General features: G+C 34.7%; 1 protein-coding gene across 2 annotated transcripts in view; it reads right to left on the bottom strand.

The window, feature by feature from the left end:
* Nucleotides 1–23,442, bottom strand: part of LOC106459335 (DDB1- and CUL4-associated factor 6-like) — a 167,013-nt gene that overhangs the window by 112,557 nt on the left and 31,014 nt on the right. For both annotated transcript variants that reach the window (XM_013918956.2, XM_022385807.1), the window contains exon 3: nt 15,000–15,092. In XM_013918956.2, coding sequence (XP_013774410.1) covers nt 15,000–15,092 — 93 coding nt within the window. The remainder of the gene's footprint in view (nt 1–14,999; nt 15,093–23,442) is intronic.

Genomic DNA, 23,442 nt, shown 5'->3' with positions numbered 1-23,442 from the left:
AAGTAGCTCACATAAATATACGCGCTTTAGACAAAAAGTTGTGATCATGGTGAACGTTGTGATGTTATTGCTGTGCTACATTATAACTCATGTTTTCAACAAGTAATGTATAGCATAAGCAATAGGGAACACCCTCGTTACAAATCAGCTGATAAACTAGGGATCAGCCAACTGGGCAAGCTCTCCTCCCTCTATTAGTGCTTTGGGAGAGAATGCCCAAGGGGTACAGAGAAACAAAAAGGTTGGGAATCCCTGACTTAAATTAATACATGTATTTGGGCAACTACATTAATCATATTTGAAGTTAAAACCCACTGAGTGCCAATTTTTGAAAAAGATGATGTACTTTTAGGTCATGTGTTGACTGCCAATGGTGCAAAAACCAAACCTAAAAAGTTAAAGTATGTAAAAAAAACTACCCAAAGATTGTAAAAGATGTTAAATATTATATAAGGTTTACTCTACATTTTTAAGTATTTGCAAGACCTTCAAAACAGCCGACAAAGAAAGATATAGCTTTTCAACTGACAACTAAGAGGCACTTAAGAAATTAAGAAGTTTGTTAAAATCCCAATTTTTAGTTACCCAGAATTTAGTACAGAGTTTATATTAAGCAGATATGTTTCAAGTCATGCAATAGCAGTAGTTATGTCATAGCTAGATAAACATGGAAAGGAAACCCAATAATATACCAAAACAGACAGGTGAGTAAGGCTGAGATGAATTACTCAGTGACAGATCAAGAATACTTAGCAGTAGTACAGGATATTGCAGTATTCCATTGTTATCTGTATGGCAGAAAGTTCACTATAATTACAGATCATGCACCCTTGTAGTGGTTAATAGCATTTAAAGATCAACCATCAATATTATCAACATATCACTGCTGTTTTGAGGTCCTATATGGATGATGACAAAAAAACACTCTAATGTAGATGTGTTAAGACTACAATTAATTCAAAACAAATGATTTAAAAAAATTAAGAAAGTTGAGAAAAATAGTAAAGATAACTATGAAACACTTTGGGACTTAGGTATATCATTATTAACAAATAAAAAAATCATGTAGCAATAAAAGGTAAGAATATTAGGTGGAGTGTGTTTGTTTGTTTGTTTTGAATTTTGCACAAAGCTACACGAGAGCTATCTGTGCCAGCTGTCCCTAATTTAGCTGTGTAAGACTAGAGAGAAGACAGCTAGTCATCACCACCCACCGCCAGCTCTTAGGTTACTCTTTACCAACGAATAGTGGGATTGACCGTTACATTATAATGCCCCCACGACTGAAAGGGCAAGCATGTTTGGTGGGACAGAGAATCGAACCCGTGACCCTCAGATTGCGAGTCAAGTGCCCTAGCCACCTGGCCATGCCGGGCCAATATTAGGTGGGAAATAACTGAGTATATATTACATTTAGATAAGTAATGAAAATAAAAGAAGAAAATAGAGGAAACCTAACAAGTGTACCACAGATAGCTGTACTTCAAGGTTCAAAAAAATTAATTGAGTATATATTCTGACTCCATTTGCTGTACATTTAGCATTTGCAAAAAATATAGCATAATAAGTAAGAGATTATTTTGAGCAAATATGAGAAAAAATATTAAGAGCTTTTGTGAATCATAGTGAGTATCTAAAATGTAAGACTTATTTGATGAATGCATTTTTTACAAAGAATGCCAAGTATAACTATCATTTCAGATGAATATCCACAAGTATTTTAAGATGTAGGAGATAAATAAATAAATATTAGTTATTTCAGACTATTTAACCAGATACCCCATGTCATTACTTTTGCCTGATTGAAAAAGAGACTACAGTTAAATCTCTTGTAAATCATATTGTGGCTCAACATGGATTTTAACGAACATATTGACAGAGAGGAGTACAAACTTTATTTCAAAATTAATGAAAGAAAATAGACAACTGCATATAATCCAGCTGCTAATGGATTGGTAGATATATTTAACATAACCTATTACGTATGCTATCGCAATATCAAATCCCATCAGAAAACATGGGATGAGAATGTTCCCCATTACTTTTAGCCTATAGAAGAGTCACATTACTGGTACAACTCTAGTTCTTGAAACATTGGTTAAAATTGTTGATTATTAATTGTGTGCTGATTTGATTGCAATCAAAGGTGTTTACCACACCCACTCCCCAAGTGATGAATATCCATTTTAACAAATTTTGTCAGAGAGTCATGTTTGCCAAAAACTGTTCTTGGGAAGGAAATAGTAACATTGATGGAGATACCAGATTGATGAGTAACAAATGAGCTCATACATTGTTACTTTTGATTGAAAAAACTCACCCATGGCAGGTATCACTTACAAACTACTTTACATACAAGTAATAAAAAAACCCAATAGTATCTGCAAAAAATACATTTAATGAGCAATAGCAACAATGCAATGTTAGGTAGCTGACAAGACAATACAAGACCCTGTATTACATTTGAAATAATACTGGAAAAAACGTAGGAGTATCAAACCATTTCATCACATAATAAATACAGGCAAACTTCAAAGTACTTATTTCACTAACTCCGGAATGATGGATAACTATTGCTATCAAGAAAAATCAAGAAATGCAAGATAAAATTGAAATAAGGTGAGAAAACTATTAGTAAACGGTTCAGAACTCTTTTAGTCTCTATACTCAATATTAGTTAGAGAAAAAATACTACATGAAGATTCTGATTAAAATGCAACCCCTCAAATGTTCACAATCTAAATATGAATTATGAATATACACTGTATGTCTAAATCTATCAATTGTATAGTTACACCAATTACCTAGTCTCAAGGTTAATACATCTCATTAAAGTTCATATAACTTTATAGCGTGTAATATCAATGCATTTTACTTCTCACAGTACATATTAATATAAACCACTATGAAAGCTTTGGAAGATTGAAATCCCAAAAGTCTCTTTATTTTAGATCAAGTACATATTTACCAAATTTTGCATTTTTGTGTGTTCTAGGAGTCTTTTCAGAATTTACAAACATATATTTGTATATGCACTTGTACAATACTCTTTTTCTTTTAACTTTCTTATGCATCAAATTTTTCTGTTTATTGGCAAAAATTATCATTCACTATTTTTTGTTCATTAAAATAGGTTTTAAATTTCTTTAAACTTAAAATCTGATTACAAGTCTCTACTGGTCAAAGAAAACATGCAAGATTGTATTAGTTTAAAAAAAAAAGGATAAATAAGAGAACAATTACTGAAAATGGAAAAATTAATTATTTAAGATAAAAAAAAAGGGAGACACTTCTAATCCAAAAGGCTTAATTAGTTTTTATTTTGTGCACTCTCACATGCTACTGAACTTAACAGTGGGTTAAAAAAATAATCTTATGAGATAATAATGGAAGAGAAGACTTCAGCTTTTGAAGATCCCAACAAATTTTTTATTATTAGTTGAACATCACTTCTCAAGAGTTAGTAAGCTAAGTTAATAATCCATGTAACACAACCCTATTGAAGATGACACTAGTAATTGCCTTGAAGTAATACGTGCAAAGCAAAAAAATTCTATAATTCTGAATAAAAAGAACATAATTAAATAATGTGGTGCTAAGGAAAAGAAAGTGCTCATGAGAAGTGCTGTTCAACGAGAATGTCACTCTCTTATTAGCAGATGGCTATAGTTTAATGCTGATTACATCATAGACTGGTAAAGTACACCATGTTGCATGTAAGACCGGAAGTTTCATTTAAATGTTTGGCACAATGGTAAAAACCTTTCAGCAATGGCACAAGGTAATAGCTATCTGTTCAGTAGAGGGGTGAGTAGCATTTCTAAACTAAATAAACAATTAAAATTACGATGCATCTCACAATATCAAAAATACATTACTTGTTAATGTTAATCATTCATTCACATTCAAATTACTTGTTAATGAGAACTATGTCACTTCTTATTACACAAAATGATTGACATGAGCCACCTTTCAAAAATAGTCTGCTAAAAAATTTTCTTAACTGAATAGGTTATTATCTTATACAGATGTACATCTCATATAGAATGTTAACAAATAATATGTACAACAGAATGATAACAATTATTACAAGTATATTTACATGTACATTCACTAGCTTCTTAATGCTAATGCACGATACAAAAGATGTTCCTCACCAGCACGCCAAATTACAGAACATGTAAGTGTACAACAAGATATTTCAATTTGTTGGACCAAATGTGACAATTCTTATATGTTTATTCTACCTTTTTTCAATAACCTCAGGGTGATAGACATGGAATATTTTTCTTACTAAATGTGGAATTAAGTAGTGTACAAATACATATAAATATTTTCTCACAACTGTATGGCTTTATAATGAGTTTTAAAAGTTTTTACTTTTATTTCTTACCAAATGATACCTTATGATAATTCCTTACAACATTATTTTCACTACTCTTTCTTGTATTGTTACACTTAAATTTGAGCTGTCTTATTCTCACATACTAAACATTTGCTGTAATGTTTTAATTTGGTTACTATTCAAAATATCATAATATTGTTTTAGAAAATTCCAAAGCTTTGCCCTAATGTTTTCAAGTTAACACTCTGAAAACTCAGATGAAATTACATAATTAAACCTCTTGACATAGCCAGGTCAAAGTGCGCATGTCACAACTTTTTTCGAGTTACATTTAAAATTTAATTACATTACTTTGTTATGATGGTATATGAATAAAATTGGCATCAGAATGTAGTTGATAAATTTAACACTATTTAAGTTTTAAGTTCTTGATTTTAGAACAAAATATTTTAAAAAATCTTCAACCACTCCTAGTAGGAGAATTGTGGCATTTGCACTATAGGTATCCCCTCTTCTCTAATGTATTTATCACCCTCCAAGAAATATGAAATTTAATATAAGTTACTCATTATAATATAGTTACTACTCAGGCAAAGCATAATTTTTACAGCCTTCAATCTTATTTGGTTAAGGAGCCAAAAACTAGAAAATCAGACCCACTTGCCACACCTGCCTATCACATCCTCTCTTTCACAAATTACCAATAGCTCTCTCTGATGTTCAAAACTAAATTATTTATAACCAATAGAAAGCCAAAGTTTTAATCTATCAGATGACAAATTATATGTTGCTTTCTGTACAGAGAACTGTCTATTTCACCTCCAGTTCGAAACTTTATTCTCACAGCAAACACATTAATGAGCTTAGCTAAACTTTAACAACTCTTATCATATAGTTAGAAAGCCAGAAAAATTATAATAGTTATAGGAGATTGTTTGCTTTTTACATGTTATTAGTGTTCTTAGATGGATTATTTAAATAAATAAAAGTATTTAGTGTATTATTATTAGTATAAAAATTACAGTTATGTTTCATCAACAATCAACAGGAAAAAAAAAACACCCAGGTAAGCATTTTATTTCTTGGTTTTCATGTCTATTCCTTATTTATTATTGTAAAAGTAACTAAAATGTAAAAATTAGAAAGTTAGGTAAGATAAAGAATAATAATAAACATTTTTCACAAGCTCACAAGTTACTTGCATGTCAGGTAATTTGGTAGGGTAACATGAGCTACACATTTGCTGTGTGATTTACAACTTATGTGGCAGGATTATTAGTTAAACATGGTTCAAAAGGCAATAAAACAATAAAATTTAAGTAAAAGTAAATATATATATATATATATATATACACTGTTACAAGCTTTAAGCTATTTAGGATAAGCAACTGTAGTCTCCTGTTAAATTTGAAGTCATTGTAGAGAGAAAAAAAAGGTAATTTAGATTTATTTTGTATTTCTTTTATGGTAGTTATGAGTTCAGTTTCCTGTTAAATTTGAAGTCATTCTAGAAAGAAAAAAAGATTATTTAAATTTATTTTGTATTTCTTTATGGTGGTTATGAATTCAGTTAAACTGACCAACCCCATATAAAGTTAGGATAGAGAAAATAAGAGATAAAATATAAAGTTTTACTGAAAAAAACATTTGAACTTTATTTAGGAGGTTAAGAGATTATGCAAAAATGAAATTTGACAATTTTCAGATGAAGAAAGGTATTTTTAATCTTTACCCTATCACCCCGGGTACCCATTACTGAGCATGACACAATTCAAAATTTTATTAAACTACTTTTTGTTTACGTTATACCAATAAGAATAGCATAAAATCTTAGCTAATAATCCATATTTTAATAGTATACAAGTTTTAAGTTCTTAATTCTAAAAGGAAATATATAAAAAAATCCTGAATTTCCGCCAGTGTAACACACGACACATTTTGTCTTAGCATGTCATCATCATCCCTATTTTATCCATCACCCCTCGAAAATGTACAAAATTAAACACAAAATACTCTCCATAAAATCGCTATTGCTCAAACAGACCCTAATTTTTATAGCCTTCAATTTTGTTTGGTCATAGAGCTATTAAAGAGAAAATCAGACCACTCTGCCACACCCACCTGTCACATCCTCTCTCTCACAATTCTTTGATAGTTCTCTCTTAAGTTTCATTATATATTACCTATAACCAACAGAAAGTCAAGGTTTTCATCTGTCAAATGGTGTATTGTATAACATTGTATTCTGAACAGATAACCGTCAATTTCACTCTGAGTAGCAACATCGTTCCCATAGGAAAGTTAACGACTAGCTTTGATGAATTTGTAACAGCTCTTGTTGCATAGTTAGAAAGCCAGGAAAATTTTTAGAAGTGAATGTGTCTACTTTTTAGCATATTATTAGTCTATATTCTTTGGTGTATTATTTAATTAAATAAAAATTGTTAAGTGCTTTACTATAATCACTAAAAAAAATCAGGCTTAACTCTCCTCAACAATGGAGGGCAAGAAAAAGAAGATTGGGTAAGTATTTTATTTCTTGTTTTTCATATTTATTCTTTATTTATTATTATAAAAGTAATTAAAATTAAAAGTATGGATCTTTTTAAGTTATTTAAGACTAGAATAAGTAAGATAAGTAATAATAATAATAATATAATTAAAATGGTTCATATATCATGTACGCGAGCAGCTCGTGGGTAATGTAATTCAATAGCGTAAAATGAGCTGCACGTTTTCCGAGTGATTTACAACTTATAATGGTGCGGATAGCAGTTAGACACACCAATAAAAAGGGCAATAAAACAATAACATTTAATTATAAATAGATGTATAATGTTACAAACATACAGCTACTTAGGATAAATGAATGTAGTTTCATGTTACTAGTCATACTAGAAAGAAAAGAAGGTTAATTTAGGTTTATTTTGATTTTTTTTGGGTGGTTAAGAGGTTGGTCGAATTGATCAATACCATTTTGAGATAGGGTAGAGAAAATAACATATAAACTATAAGGATTTAGTGAAAAAAAAACGTTTGAAAATAATTTAGGAGGATTTAGGGATTACACAAAGTAAATTTGAGATTTTTGAGATGATGAAAAGTATTTTTAATTTTAACATGAAAATTACTTTGCACATGAACTATTCAAAACAAGTACTCAATATATTCATGAACAAAACTTTATTTTATTTTATTAAAAATACTTCACTAAGAAATATGACTATTTGTATGTGAAAGACTTGTAATATTAACTGAAAGACTGCCAAATGTCGTTAAGATATACACACTGTATTGAGAGTTATAAGTATTAAATTGATATCAAATTTAAATGAGTACAGAAGGTCACATGACTCAGTCAAATTGACCGTTCCCGTGTTGGGAGAGTGAACATGAAACTCACTTTGCACTTGGAGTAGCCAACACTTTGACTTCATATATTTACAGACAAATGTTTAGTAAAAACACTTCATTAAAAATTGACTTTTTTGCCTACAAAAGACTCATAAAGTTCTCAACAATACCAGCAGGCACCTCCTAATATTAAACATAAAAGAACATAGACATTAGAAGCACAATCTAACCAAGACAAATGGAACATAACGTGCTGAGCTTCAACAATTTACACCTACATCAAACCTAGAAAGCATCGAGAAGAAACAAGTCCAAAAATTCAAGAGACTAAGCAAGAAAGATAATCCTATGAATACAAACATAGTTCACAATTACAGTTCAAGATTACTAAGTGATATAGAAAACAAGATTCTTAACCTAGGTCTAAACTTTCCCATACAACCTAACACAGAGCTGCAACCTTAGAATCTGCTGCATAAAACTTTATGAAACCTCTGGCAGCACAATTCCAACATCAAACTTACACCATCCTCAGGAATGCCAAGAAAACTAAGCCTAACATCACTAAACAGAAATGCAGTGCACTGAACCATCTATAATGGAACAACAATATCCAGATTCTACCAGCAGACAAAGGAAACAGTATAGTCATCCTAGACATCAAAGATTATGACATGAAGATCAAGCAGTTACTAGACAAACACCACTAAAAATGATCACCAATGACCCTACAAAAAAAAAACAAGATACTCGTCAATAGAACACCAAACCAGACTGGGTGAACCGCACTCATCCAGAACAGGTATGCTCTTCACCCTGAACTTAGTTCTTGTATCAAGGATGGAATTGTACATGAGTGATCATCACTATAGGCCAGCCCCAACCAGATAGCCGAGGTTTGACTACTCAGGGTTGGAATTAAGGGGTCATGTTCCCTATATCCCACATTGGTAGCTTGGGCAATTGGACTGCAACATTATATATATAGATATACTTTTGATTGGATCCCAATCTGTAGCCAAAGAGTGATGCATTCCAAACCACCAGAATCACAACGAGAAACTCCACTTGCCCCCAGAATTATCGAGAGGATGTGGAACAACCAAGAACCCATGATGGGATAACTCTGCATTTGGAATTACAAGAAGACCATGGACCCTCTTCTGTGAACAAGTACTGAACCAATACTGATCAAAAAGAAGAGCTACGCACACCCCCAACTGAATAGTTGAGCATCAAATCTGAACCAGTATTATGAGTAGGCTCTCGTACATGCTGGCATCACTCCTACCGACATATGGGAAAAAACATACAAGGACACAGATAAAAGGGGCCCCAACTTCACCCTCTTCTCCAAGAGTGGAGAAATTCACTCTACCACTCTGGAGGAAAGGCCTCTATCCACCACCCCAGTGGCTGGAAACTGGGTGTGGTAAGGACTCATTAGCTCCACTAGTAGAATCTGGGGGTAATGGGTATTGGGGAGTCCTGAGGAACAGTGCCCTGAGAATAGTGCAACAGGTGAACAAAGTTCCCTAAATTTTGAAAAGCAATTCAACTGGGCTGCTAAGAACATAAAAAAAGAGAAATCTGATTAGATGTGACTCACAGAAGATATCTTGCCTTCAAAGAGAGCCCAGAATAAGGTGTTGTCTAGTATCTCTAAAAGTATAAGTGCAGGCAACAAAACCTGCCAGACCCTCACTGAACATGACCAAGATCAAAATCTGATTGGACATAGAGAGAAAGAGTGAGCAGATGAATCAGAGAAAAGGACTTGTCCCTTTTCCTGTTTGACAGTGTTGGGTACAAAGAACTGGTCATGGAGAGAATGAGTAAGTGGTCTGTGGATAATCAAATGGTAGTCGATAAGGCCACCATTAAACAATGGTGTTTGTGGAAGATGCAAAAATCTCTGTCAAAGAGCCAAGTAAAAAAACGAGCTATGGCTGACACTACTGATTGAAAATGGTTCAACCTTCTCTCAATATAACATTTCCGATACGCATGTCAGTATCTTTTAAAAAAGTGACTTTCAGACTCAGCAGAACCTGAGCCAGATACATGTCAACCTTAGAAATTAAACCCCAATGATGTGTGAAAGACAGAATAACCTCTATGCCAGAAGCTTGAGCTTCTGGATAGCTGGGTGCACCATATTCGATGATGGCTGCCTCCACACAGAGAACCTGAAAAGAAATGGAAGAGTTTGGCACACTGGAAGACACCACAGAAGCAGAAACCCAGGTGTAGCCTCCAATCTGGCATGATCAACAGGATCTAACAAATGGGTTGGAACAAATCATATTTTGTATCCTGGGTAACATATGAAGTGGAGAGAAGGTTGAGAGTGGTAATCCCATCCTGTCCAGATAGATAGCATCTACTGCCAAGACCCAAAGATGAGGTACTGGAGACCAAATTGCCAGTAGTTGGGTGATCCAATGAGAGGCCAACTTACCAATTAGAGTTCCAAAATGTGAAGCAATCCACTAAACATTGGAATGCAACATCTATTCTGTCGAGAAAGTCACTTTGGATTGAGACAATGGACCTGCTTCCACAGGCATAACCCGTGGAACATGGTAAGCTAGAAGGGTGATATGATAAAACTAGTCCTGAGAATGGAGGTCCAAAATTTGAAAATAAGGAGACCTAGACCACATGCCTCCTTGATGAGAAACATTAGATACCACCTCGGTATAGCCAGAGTGAAGCCTGTTGATTTACCCCTTAAAAAGCCCAGACCATGAGACCTTGGCTGTTGAAGATCAAAAAGGACCAAAACACTGTATAAAGAATCCTCATCGTCTGTGCAGAGACTCTGGAATTTGTGACTGTTGGTATATGTACCCCATCCCTGAAGCAAGGCATTTGAGAAGAGAATGGAACTCCGAACGAGGTGGCAGTAGAGGAACCCAAATTGTAGTAGCATCCCAATTTAACCCCTCCAGATAGTAGAATAATCCTGACTAAGGAAATTGGGGAAACCAGGAAATAGATGTGTACAATCACTGGTCACTTAAGGACCAAGAAAAGGATCACTTGTGTTCTCGTCCCAAAGGCATGAATGACTCAAGTGATGCCTACATTCCCAGAAGAAAAAAAAACATCTGTGCAGTAAAAGAAGGAGAGGTGAGTAAATATAGCATCCTATTCTATAGCACTGAGCAGGATTGGTAGAGACAGTTGAGCCCGACTGAGAGATGAGATGAAAAATACCCAGACTGATGACATATTGAGTTGGAGCAAGAAAAGATAATGCAGTCACGACAGAGAAGCCTACCTAGGTTGTATCTGAAAGTAGAATCAGGATGTGATGATCTAACAATTGACAAGATGTTGCCAGCAGTAACCAGTCATCCATGGAATAGTGTGTGCACAGTACGATGGAATGAATTGGAAGAGAAAACTCATACAAGACAGCAGAACCCACATTAAGCCCATACGAGACCAAAGGAAAAATCCTGAAACTGCCATACCTGACCCTTGTGCACCATAAATGCCAATAGTGGTTGGACTCTACTGCTAAGGCAAAGTGCAGATAGGAACCGAATACAACCAAGATAGACATCTGCAATCCCAGTAAAAAAGTCAACACAGATTGAGGAATGATTAACTTGTGAACCTTGGAGAATCTAGGCATTGATATAGACAAGGAAGAAGTATGACTGGACACCAATATCCTGTCTTCAGAGGCCCAACAACTAGCAAGAATAAAAACTGAAGAACTAGCCCGACTATCTCACTATCCCCCAGACCAACCACTCAGATAACTCTAGAGCAAAGTTCCAAATCCCGATAAACTATGGGATACAGAAACCCTACAGGTTGTGTGGGTAATAGTGAAGAAGATGTGAACTGGAAAACCGATTGTGACCCAAAGAACTGCAAAGCTTCTGGACCGATGGTTAAGATTACCACACATCCAGACATTCTTGAAACCAAGCCCCCATAGGTCCTGAAGTTATACAACAATCACTGATGCTGCTGGCAATATGACTCTATTCTGAGTATCAATGTACTGAGGAGCTGATGTCGGATATAGGTACTCACGTATAGGGGTTGAACCATGACCCCCTGTAGGAGTCGATGAAACTAGAGACTCCAATAACAACCAGGAGAAAAGTAGAAGCCGAAAATTGAACCAACGTGAATGCTAACAATGGATCCAGCTCATCCTCAATGAAACTGGTGATCCTGAGAGTCTTTTAACAAAATGAAGTGAAAGGAAACAAAATGTTGAAGTTGAATTGTAAGTCTGTAGACTTACTCTGTTCCATCAGGGGACACAGATCTATACAGGTGAACTACAAACTCCACCTTAGAGTTTCAAAATTCGAGGAGCAGATATTATTTGAGAATCAAAAGAATGCCTCCACCTGGTGGTGGTAGGCAAAATCAAGAAGTTCCGACAATGTGTCAAATAAGACTTAACTGTTCCTTCATGTAACTAAGATGTAAATCTTCCAGCATGAACCACAATTTCCATGAATGGAAAGAAAAAAAAATTTGCTCCCAGACCTTTCAGCCATCAATTAAGATGCAGGCTCAAAAGCAACAGGGAAAAAGCCCAAAACATCACACACTCGAAGAATCAACAGAAGAAAAACAAATCAAAGGCAGCTTATTCCAAAGTGGCCTTATTTTTGTTTTTCCTAGTCATTTAAAGAACATGGTAAAGTAAGTTGTTTTGTTATAGCAAAGCAACTGTGGGCCAAATGCCGCATCCACCATAGGGAATTGAAACCCAGACCCCTGCGCACCCGAGTCCGTAACCTTATCACTGACCCTCAGGGGGTCTAAAAATCCATCAGACTAAAAGAAGGCACAGGAAAAAGCAAATCTAAAGTGTCTTAAGAGTGTCGTAGCTTGCCCTCAAATGCAGCCTTAGAGCCCCCCAAAGGACCACCACAGATCCAAATATGTCTCCATCTCACTACGAATAAGATCATTGACAGTCTCAACCAAGAGTGGACCCCCCCCTCCCAATTGTTATGCGACACTAGATATCAGAGGAGAGGAGAGACCCAATTGCCAATCAGAAAAAAGGAAGAAAAATTTGCTTTTCAAATTAATATTATTGTTACAAAATCAACTAGATAACACAATAACATTCATAATACTAGGAAACCTGCTGGTGATGCTTTGTGGAGGAAAAGTGATAAAATTGTCTGAATGAGGTGCTTATATACAGTTCCAGGATAAAGGGTGCATTGATGTAGGTGGAGAATATCACAAGATAATTATTGCCAAGGGCAACTGAGTGAATTATAAAAGACTGGAGAAAGTGAGAAAAAAAAATCAGACTAATGCTTAGATGGGCAAAGTCAAGTAATAGCTATAAATGGCAGCGGATGTAAGTATGTTTTGGAAACTTACCTTGCCATCAACTACCTACTCTCTTGCTACCTATCCTATCTCCACTATGAGGGAATGCAAACATCACATTCACAACTCGACAGATTTCATAGAACAACTCAGAAAGCTACATATCAGATCTCAGGATATTCTGGTCAGTTTTGACGTCACAGACCTATTTACCAATGTTCCAATCTCAGAAACCCTTCATATCACCATAAAATGACTGCTGAATGATAAATCTCTACCACACAGAACTGACATGAAGATAGACACCATCATGGAACTAACAACTATTTGCCTACAATCAACTTACTTCCAATACAATGAGGAATTCTACAAACAAATGGTCTAGCTATGGGATCACCACTCTCTTCAATCCTAGCAGACATTTTCATGGAAGACTTTGAAGAAAGAGCCCTCTCATCCACACATATAAAACCAAGTTTCTCCTGACATCATGTTGACAACACCTTCATTAGATGGCCCCACGTTCACGAAAACGTACCAGTCTTTCTAGAACATCTTTGTTCTATAGACAAAAGAATCAACTTCACCATGTAAGTAGAGGAACAAACCAGCCTACCATTTCTTAACATAATCATCAGTAAACAAGAGAGAAAACTCATCATAACTGTTTGTTAACCTTACATAAGTAACAAGACTGCTAGAGAGGCTGATGAAAACTTAAAAGAGAAAAGGTGATAGAAATCATGATAATGACATAAATCAACATGTGATGGGCTGAAATCTGAATCACGGGCTAACCTTGGACCAGCCTTCTTACGACCTCCAGCTAATGAACTCATAGTACACAAAGAGTTCTTTATGTAAGGAACGTGACCATGAGTTTTTTGGAAAAGTTGTATCCACATGCTGTATTCCAATATTCCAAAAAGTTTGGTAACATTAGGATCTTATTGAATAAAAGCTAGGGTAGTTAGAATAGTCAGTCAATGTCAGTGTTTGCTGTACTAAGCATAGTCAATCGTTGTCAGGAAAACAGCACTCTGCAGAATGGAACAAGTTTGAGCTCCAGCTCCTGTGTAAGTAATGTTTTAATCATATTAGCTAAAAGCTAATTTTTAAAGTAATATTACACTGGAAGTGTATTTTAATATAGCTATGTTAATAAAGCCAAACTATAAGGTGGTAGTTATGTATTATTGACATTTGACACTAAGATATTCGTATTAGTTGTTAATTAAACCCATAAACTTGCATATGTAAATCTGTAAAGTGCAATTAGTAATGTGAATATTGAATATATTGAGCACTGAATAAAGATTATATGTTTTGTTACCCAAAAATGCACGGAGTCCATTCATTGGACAGACCCCATATCGGAAAAAGAATATAGACTATAATTCCAAATTTACTGTATGTATCTACACGAAACATGACAAGCTTTTAGTCAAATGTAGAAGTCTGTTGTACACAAAAAATTTGATGTGTTACAAGATATGTCTATGAATTGATGATGCTAGTTATACTCAGACTATGACAAGTCGAAATGCAAGGTGATGTTCCTGTGAAGAATAAAAATGCTTTTGTTCACTGTACAGTTTATATATTGCATTTGCATAACCTCTAGGACCATAAAAAGGCATCTCTATATTTTTTTTCAGTATCCTTATACATTTATTTAAATTATCTTGAGTTGGTGATCTGTGAGCCCACACATCACTCGACTGCATTTCATAGTATTTAAATAAATACTACATGTAACAAGTGTTGTCTCCCCAACTTGCCCATTACACTACAGTGTATAGAAAGTAGTAAAAATAGTGATTTATATATGCAGCTTTGACAATTTAACAGATTATGAAAATAATTAAAACAAAGTTCAAAGTTTATTTGTTCCCTGTTCTAAGAGAACCTTAAAGAATATTTACGTAATCGGTGTAAAAAAAACTTTGAAAATGAGACAAGAGCTTACCTTGTGAGTGTATCCATGGGTGATGCTTAGATGATGGTCATCTGACCCTGAAAGTAAGTAGTAGCCAGTGTCATTCCAGCAAATTGTGTTTACCTGCATAACACAATACAATATGCATTAACAATTATTAATAAATATTTCTACTATTTGCCTGAAAACAAATTTGCAAAATATACATGTACCACTGAGAATTAGTTTTTCAAAATAAGTAATATAAAAAAGAATAAAATTAATATACAAGCAACACAAAACTCTTATAGATCACCAAACTAATCCAGTTAACCCTTCTGAGGCATTGTTTACCATAGGGCCTAAAGCATGATATCTGATTGCTTGTGTGCATTCTGCCATAGAATCTAGAGCATATACAAACATTCTTTCCCTATATTCTTGTAATATATATTTTCCTTGGCTATGCATACATCTTCAAGTTTCTAGAGATTACACTGTATGTTGTGTATATAACAAAGTTATTTAACTAGTAAATATTTTAAGCAGGATAACATGCTTTCATAGAAGTTTCGGAATAAATCCTGGGGTTTCTCCAACATTCACTGCTTCACTTCTATGACTGTATATTTCTATTCAGCCACAATAAATGTGAAAAAAACAACAGGGTATACTATGCTTTCACTTACACAAGAGGTTCCTTCCCTGTAATCCCGTAAAAATCAAAGTACTGAATGTCAGAGGAGCCCCAAGATTTATCACAAGTTTTTAATATACTCTGTACCTGTAAAGTGTGCACTATCTACATATATCAACATGAATAAATTACCTAAATGAAAGAAGTAGACCTAAAAATTTCATGCAATCAACTTTTGAGAGCTACTAAAAAATGAATGAATGAATATTCTGTCACAAAACAAAAAATCATAGTCATAAATGCCATGTGTTGGTCAGTCTGTCACACTTGGTTTCTCTGATTGTGTGAGTCCAATTCCACTTTTTCTCCCATAATACTTTCCGTTTTGATTGCCCATTCCCATTTTAGTTGAATTCAATTGCTAACATAGACGTAAATAGCTCTAAATTGTGGCACTTTTTCTGCTATATAAAAGCCTGTCAAGGAGGGAGTTCCCAGGACCAGATCGGGCATGGCATTATGTGTGACACCACATCATTATGACATCAAGCTAGGTAGGATCTGACTAGGAAAGCCGAGAAGCTTCCTGTGATTCAAGACATGAAAGTGCATTCACACCCTATCAATGTCTGTGAAAAATAAGTAAAAAATTAACGCAAATCTATGCTTGGGAATTATTACAAAAAATATTTTGTTAAAACAGACTGAATATACCAATTATCTGTAGGGAAGAGGATGACTTTGCCACAAAAGAAGAACAGGTATGTACGCAGTCACATGGTCATCGTGTGCTTTTAATCTTTCATCCAAAGGCACCAATATGTAACATATTTGCTCAGTTATATGTAGTGGATTCAGGAGCAATACCTAGCATGTTCCTGGGAAATGAAATTTTATATTTCTTTTATTTATTTCTTTTGTGTATTGCCAGTTTCATATAGAATAGTTTTGTTTCCAGTGGTTTCCCATCATTTTTGACTGGCTTTTAATCTATTTCTTTAATAAAATCACTAATAACCTGTTTTCATGATGTTAGAAAAACACGTAGGTTCAAGAAGTCTTGAATGACTAAAAACCCTATAACCCAAGCTCTTTCGAACGGTGGACTTTTCTTCTTTAGGGGCAAACTTTCAAAACCACAAGATTATGGCAAAAGTACCTTGAAACACTGTTAGTTACATTAACTTCTTCTCTGTGTTCTTTCTTGTAATTTCATGCCATCAACTTTCAAATACATATATAAAATTATACTAATGAAACATTTATAATAATACACACTTCATTTTGATAAACATATCAACTGTATGTTGAACAAAACTGACAATTATAAGTATAAAAACTAAAACTGTATTAGTTGTAGTAACATCTTCACTAAAACAAGACCACAATTTCCAGATGAATAACATGGACTAAGTGTCAAGTATCTGTATTGATGTCTTAAATACTTGAACCATACCGTACTGACCAAAAAACAACAACTTAAGACACATTTCAAATATCTGATACATTAATACTAGATACTCAGAATCTGAAATGTAAAATACTAAAACATTTATTCCTACAAAATTTGTGGTTACATTTTAAAGATGATTTATTTAATTCAGAAATTCAGAAATTGAATGATAAGATGTTAAAAAAGTTAGTCATATAAAATTTTTGGTTATATTTTAATGGTGATTTCAACCTTCCAATCTGCACCATCTTAACTGAAATGAAGAATAAAATCAATAAAATAGTAATGCAAATTAAAGAGAATCAATCTAAATAATACAATAACAATTAAAAACTTAAATATAATTATATTAAAAAGAATTAAAGAAAAACTGATAAAACAATTGAATCATATTCAGAAATGTATTTCTCCTGTGTAAAACATTCTTATTATGCATGTTTGAATTGAAGAATTTATAGACAAACTGCAAGAAAAACTTCAGTTGATCAAAAATAGATTGTCCATTAAAAACTTTTCATCAACTGTACTTTAGCTGTTAATTATGCCTTGGAAACATTTGCAGTTGAATTTGACTGCAAAACTAATATTTTCATGTCTTCAATCAAAACCACAAAACATGTACATTCACTGGCCATAATATTAGATAGCCCAACCTAGTAGTACTGGGACACCATGTAACTGGATTACAGCCTGAATACGATGTGGAATTGATTCCACTAGTGTCTAGAAGGCAACTGCTTCAATCTTTTGCCATTCCTTTATCAATATCGCCTCCAATACAGGTAGAGTTAATAGTAATGGACTATGTCTTCTGATAACCCATTGTAAAGCATCCCATGGACAGTTGATGGCATTAGAATTATGGGACAGTGCTGGACAAGGTAGATGTTGGAAGTCTTTATCATGCTCAGTAAACCAATCACAAATGATTTTACTCCTATGACTGGTAGCATTGCAGTCCTGGAAGTAATTATCTCTGTTTGAGTAAAAGTTAAGCATTGCAGTTGCATTTGTTCATGACCATTCACAGGAACCAATGGATCTAGCCTATGCCACATAAATGAGTCCACAAGAGTAAACTGCCTCCAAACCCTTGTACAGCAAAAACTACACAGGATGGGTTCATGACTTCCTTGGGCTGGCACTACACTCTAACCCTATCATAATTATAGAACAATTTACATTACACATTTAAATCGTGTAATGCTTCAACTCCAATGATCTAGGCACCACTGGAAATATTTATTTCAATTGTTGGTAGAGTTAAGTAGCTTAAAGGCTTACAAAGATTAATTTCACATAACTCCCTATGCATTATTCTGGGAGAAATGGATGTTGCTAGACCATAATAAAAGTTATTTTACACACACTGTCAAAAACTGTTAACCCAAACATTCCTTGATCCATGTTTGATAGTTTCCCTTTTAAGACAAAGTTTTTGATTTGATAACCATACAAAGTAGACTCTAGACACAGTGGCCATTGATTTGCCAGTCAGATCACCAAACACATAATTGAGGCACTAACCAATCATGCTTCAACAATAACTCCTCATCCATAGCATGATAAACTTAACATTTTCTCACCTGAAAAATGTATTTCAGTTAGATATTCACCTCTCCACAGAACTGATAGCTATTACTTTGCACCACTGCCAAACCTTAAACTGAAGCTCCTGCCCCACATATAATCATGTGTATTGCACTAGTCTATGACAGAATAAGCATTAGACTATTGCCTTCCTCCAACAGTACTTTGTGTATACCAAATCCTTATTCTTTACAAGGCAAAAGAAACACACCAAAAGTGAAGAGGAAGGGTGGGAGGTTCTAGCTATCTAGAATAGATTTTTAGATAAGAAAAATGTTAATTTTACAAATGCTAATTACCACTCCACAGAACTGATAGCTAGAATCTCACAATGATAAGTGGGGTGATCAAGAAATTAAAAAATAAGCTACTTTCTGATAATAAAGTGTCAGAAAAAAACTCGTGAAGCATGTCATCCACTATGGAGAAACCTAGTGGGGCATTATTCAGTGGGAGACTACAACAATCTCATCTTTGCCCAATAGAGGTGGTAGAGCAAAAGGTACAACCAAAAGAACCTCCTTCATTGTGTTAAATCATCATATAATTGGGTGGAATTTAAAGACTGCTCAACCTGCCTGTATATCTCAGGGTGTCAGTAAAGCATGTATGTGTGGTGTGACAAAGGCAATAAATTGAGTCTTACAGTATTGGAGAAATACTTATGTGATTAACTTATTGGAATAAGTCATGCAGAGAGGAATCAACACAGATGTGAATACCAAGGAAAATGCAAGACCCATCTAGCTGGAATAACCACCGAGAATGGTCTGGTTCTTGGTGTAGAGAGTGGTCTGTACTATATTTCCAGGTAAACACCCCAGCCCTACTTCCAATTCAGGTGTGCACCTATTCGGTCTCATATCTGGAATTACACCAATCCGAAGGGGAACTCTCCATATTGACCTCTGCAGCAGCATGGGACTAGAGTAGCAAGGGTTCTCCCTTTATTCCACTAAATGAAAATGGTAAGGAGAAATATGTATAGGGAGAATACCAGAGAGGTACTCAGATTGAACAAGAATCAACACATCTGCATAAGGTCCAACACTGACAGACTATTTAATGTGTTACTACAAATATGTACAGCAGGCACTAGCCAAGGTTGAGGGCAGGATCACACCTGGTGTTGTCATTCCAATTCTGTTTGTATTAACACTATCTGTTATCCCATACTTGACAGGAATTTTGGGAGAGATGTATTCCTTGTGAGGCAATGTCAGCCATGTGGTGGGTTTCACCATCTCCAGAATATAAATATAGAGAAATAATAATGTGGTTGTGTGGCTACAGAAAAAAAGAAATAACAAATGACTTACCTCCTTAGAGCCTCTGTGGAGATTGAAGAAAAGTGACTGGAAGGAGAGAAAAACCAGAGACAGCTGAAAGTACAATGTGGTATAGGTAATGTGATACAAAATTTTGTGAGGTCTTCCACATCACAGCCTATAAGATCTCATCCAGGGGATATTTAAGACTAGAGGCAAAAGAATTTGTGAGGTGACATGAAAAAGATGAAAAATGTCATCATCAATAGAAGAAAGCACTAGCCAAATGAGTTTTTCAAACCAACTGGTCAAAATGAAAGGAGATAAGTTATTAAAGAAAAAGAAATCTTAGAGCAAGAAAATACATCGTTTACTGCCTCAAAAAGTCTTGGGAAGGAAAGAGCAGTCTGGGAACATAACCTGTTTCTGTGGAAAATGTATAAGAGATGAGTCAAAAACAAAAATGGCAGAGCAATAATTCCCAGTAATAAAAAGAAAAACAAAATTACATTAGAAAAAGATAGTACAGGGAACAGGTGGTCAAATGGAGAATATGTGTGGGAGCCTTGAAAATTAAACAGAGGTTTCAGTATGGAAGAGAAACCAGACAAGGAGGATTATTGATGAAAAGAGGCCCAGATGAATCAGAAAAAGAAAATGAGAATGGCCAGGGAAGAAAAAAATTGTTACTCACAAACATAAAAAGAGGAATTGCACCAAATCCTGACTCATAGCATCTACAGCCAGAGCTGCAGTGGTCTAGACTGATCATCAGGAAAGTGGAAATTTGATGGAAAGGAGAGTCAGAATGGCACTGAAAAAAGTACTCCCAAAGAGAGAACAAATCCACTAAAATGTTACACTCTTTTATAATCTTTAAGAATAAAAATTAATACTAAAGAAGTAAAAAATTAACACCCAAACTACTAAAGACGCTAACATATTTTCAAATCATTATCCTGAAACCAATGAAATACCTTAGCACCAGAAACCATACCTTTAAATATATCTTGGGGCCTCACCCTCTTTCTCATTTTAAATCCCCTTCTAAATAAAAACCACTTAAATTTAAATTAAATATGAGAGGATTAGAAGATAATCAAGGTAGAAATCACATCATTCCTAAAAATGATAAAAATACACCAGAAGATGTAGATACAACTTCATGGGAAAAACATGATCTAGGTAAGACAGCTCATCCACCAACAAGATCAAAGCTCTCAGGATATGTCAAGGCAACAATGAAATGTGGTGTTTGTTGGCCCAAAGAAAAAAGTCCAAAGTTAATGTAAGAAATGACAGTGGTGGTATTTGAAAGGATTATAACACAATATCCAGAGAGACAAGATAGAAGATGATGGTAAGCAACATCTCAAGAACAATGATATAGAGAGACCACTCCACTGAAGACCAGGTTCTGGAAATGGTGCCAGTGTGCAGAACCAAGCCCTACCTGGATAGTGGCATATATGTATGAGTGGATATCTGGGTAAGGTAGGGGAAGAACTGACATGGCATTGAGAGGTGAAGAAATGGAAGGAGAAACACCAAAGGAGACAGTGGGTCTCTGGATATAACCCAGTGATCAGCCAGATTCCACTGAAAAGGATGCACATGAGCCTGCATGAAAGGAACATGGGACTTCAGAGAGGTCAAGAGGGTGCAGTTGAGAATGATTATTTGGATGGGAAAAAAAGGAACCAGTCCAACATACAGAGCCATAGCCAACCTGAAGAAAAGGGCCTAGAATTGAAAATTCCTCCTATTGTGGACAAACCAGAGGAAACTACGTAAGCTCAGATAATTGGAATGTGAAAAAATGCATCCAAAACATCAAACTTAGTCATATACAGCCTGAGAAAGGACACCCATGTTAGAGTGTAAAAAACTTTTTAGGGAACCAAGAAATGATAAGAAACTGGTCCAAGAATGACAAATAAATGATAGGTTGCAAACATTCTATCTTCTTGGAAATAACAAAATGATAAGAGTAAAATCCCAGACTGGGGTAAAGGATCTGTTCCTTGGCATTCATAACCTGGAGAAAAGACAGCCTCTTCCAGGCATAAAAAATACAAGGAGCACAAAAGACAAAAAGGTTTTAAGAGGGGTAAAGAGAGGAGGTTCAATGTGGAAAGACAAAGAAAGTCTGTGAGAAAATACCTATGTGATCCAAACGTGATCTGGAAAGGAAGTCCACAGGTGCAAAATATGGGAGAGCTAAGCTCCCACTGAACTGGAGCTGAGAAGTGGCACCAGAAAAAAAGTCACCTCCATGATCCGTGATGACCAGCCCAACAAGAGGGAGGAGGATATTGGAAAGTAGCAAGAAGATAAGGACCAAGAGAAGGGGTGATCATACAAGACTCCTAAGGACAAAAAACCTGTTAGGACCCTAAACAAATCTCTGTACACTGGAAACCCAAGTGAACAGAGATAAGTGCTAATGAGCTGTCTCAACTCAAGTTTCTAATATATAAGGAACTTCCCCAAAACCCTTTACAAAGAAAGAGTGCCACAAAAAAGTCTCTGAAATAAGATTGACAAAGGCAGACTCCATGGTATGTAGGCCTTAGCCATCAACATAATGACAAAAATGATTAATTATCAAACCTGAACACTGGGTAAAGTACAATGGCAAATAGTTCTGTCAAAAAAACTATATTGCAAACTCTGAAACACATGTCCCACATCTCATAATTTTATTAAGAGAAGAAAACAAATTAAAGGAAGATAATAATTTGAATAATTTCTAACTTAAATGATTAAAATTTTATATTTCATTCAAGTAATCAAAAAAATAAAGGAAAGAAACATTAAAAAACAATTAATAAGTAAAAGTTTAAAAGAAGAAGTGCAAAAATTCATAATGAGATGAGAAAAGAATAAGTCTTTGTTAATAAACAGGGTAATCATGGGGTTTACTGTGCAAAGAGGATATATCATCATCCTATTAGTGGAGGGCTACAATCTAATGCTGATTGCATCACAGACTGTTGCAATACATGTTAGTACACGTGGGAACTGGAGTTTTGTCAAAAGCTGGGTGCATGTGCAAAAACTTTTTGGCAGTGGCAAACAATAATAGCTATCACTTATGCTTATGATGCTTACACAATTAACCATCTACATCTATAGACTCCTGGTACTGTTATTTCTCTAAATTGTAAATACCTATTTTGCATAAGCACAAAGTGAGGACCAGCATATTCAAAAAGTAAGGGTTTCTTATATTTTGCCCACTAAATGTACAAGAATATCTCTTGATCTATTGATTTGACTTAGTTTAAATACATGTTCCTCACATCTCCAATTTGATATTATTACAGATAAGTTATCATCATAAAAACATTCAGGGAGATATATTTTATAAGTGTTCATTTTCTACAAAAACACTTTCCATCTAACATTTCTTAATTTAATAATTTTGGATCTTAACCCTTTCCAGACAGGTCATGGGTGAAAAGCCATGTCATCACGTTTGTTGACTCACATTCATAATTTTATTGAACTACTATTTCATGAATTTATGTCAACAAGTTTGGT

Source organism: Limulus polyphemus, unplaced genomic scaffold, assembly GCF_000517525.1.
Source record: "Limulus polyphemus unplaced genomic scaffold, Limulus_polyphemus-2.1.2 Scaffold594, whole genome shotgun sequence".
Classification (NCBI taxonomy): Eukaryota; Metazoa; Arthropoda; class Merostomata; order Xiphosura; family Limulidae; genus Limulus; species Limulus polyphemus.
Note: the sequence above shows the minus strand (reverse complement) of the source record. Positions and strands in the feature narration are given on the sequence as shown.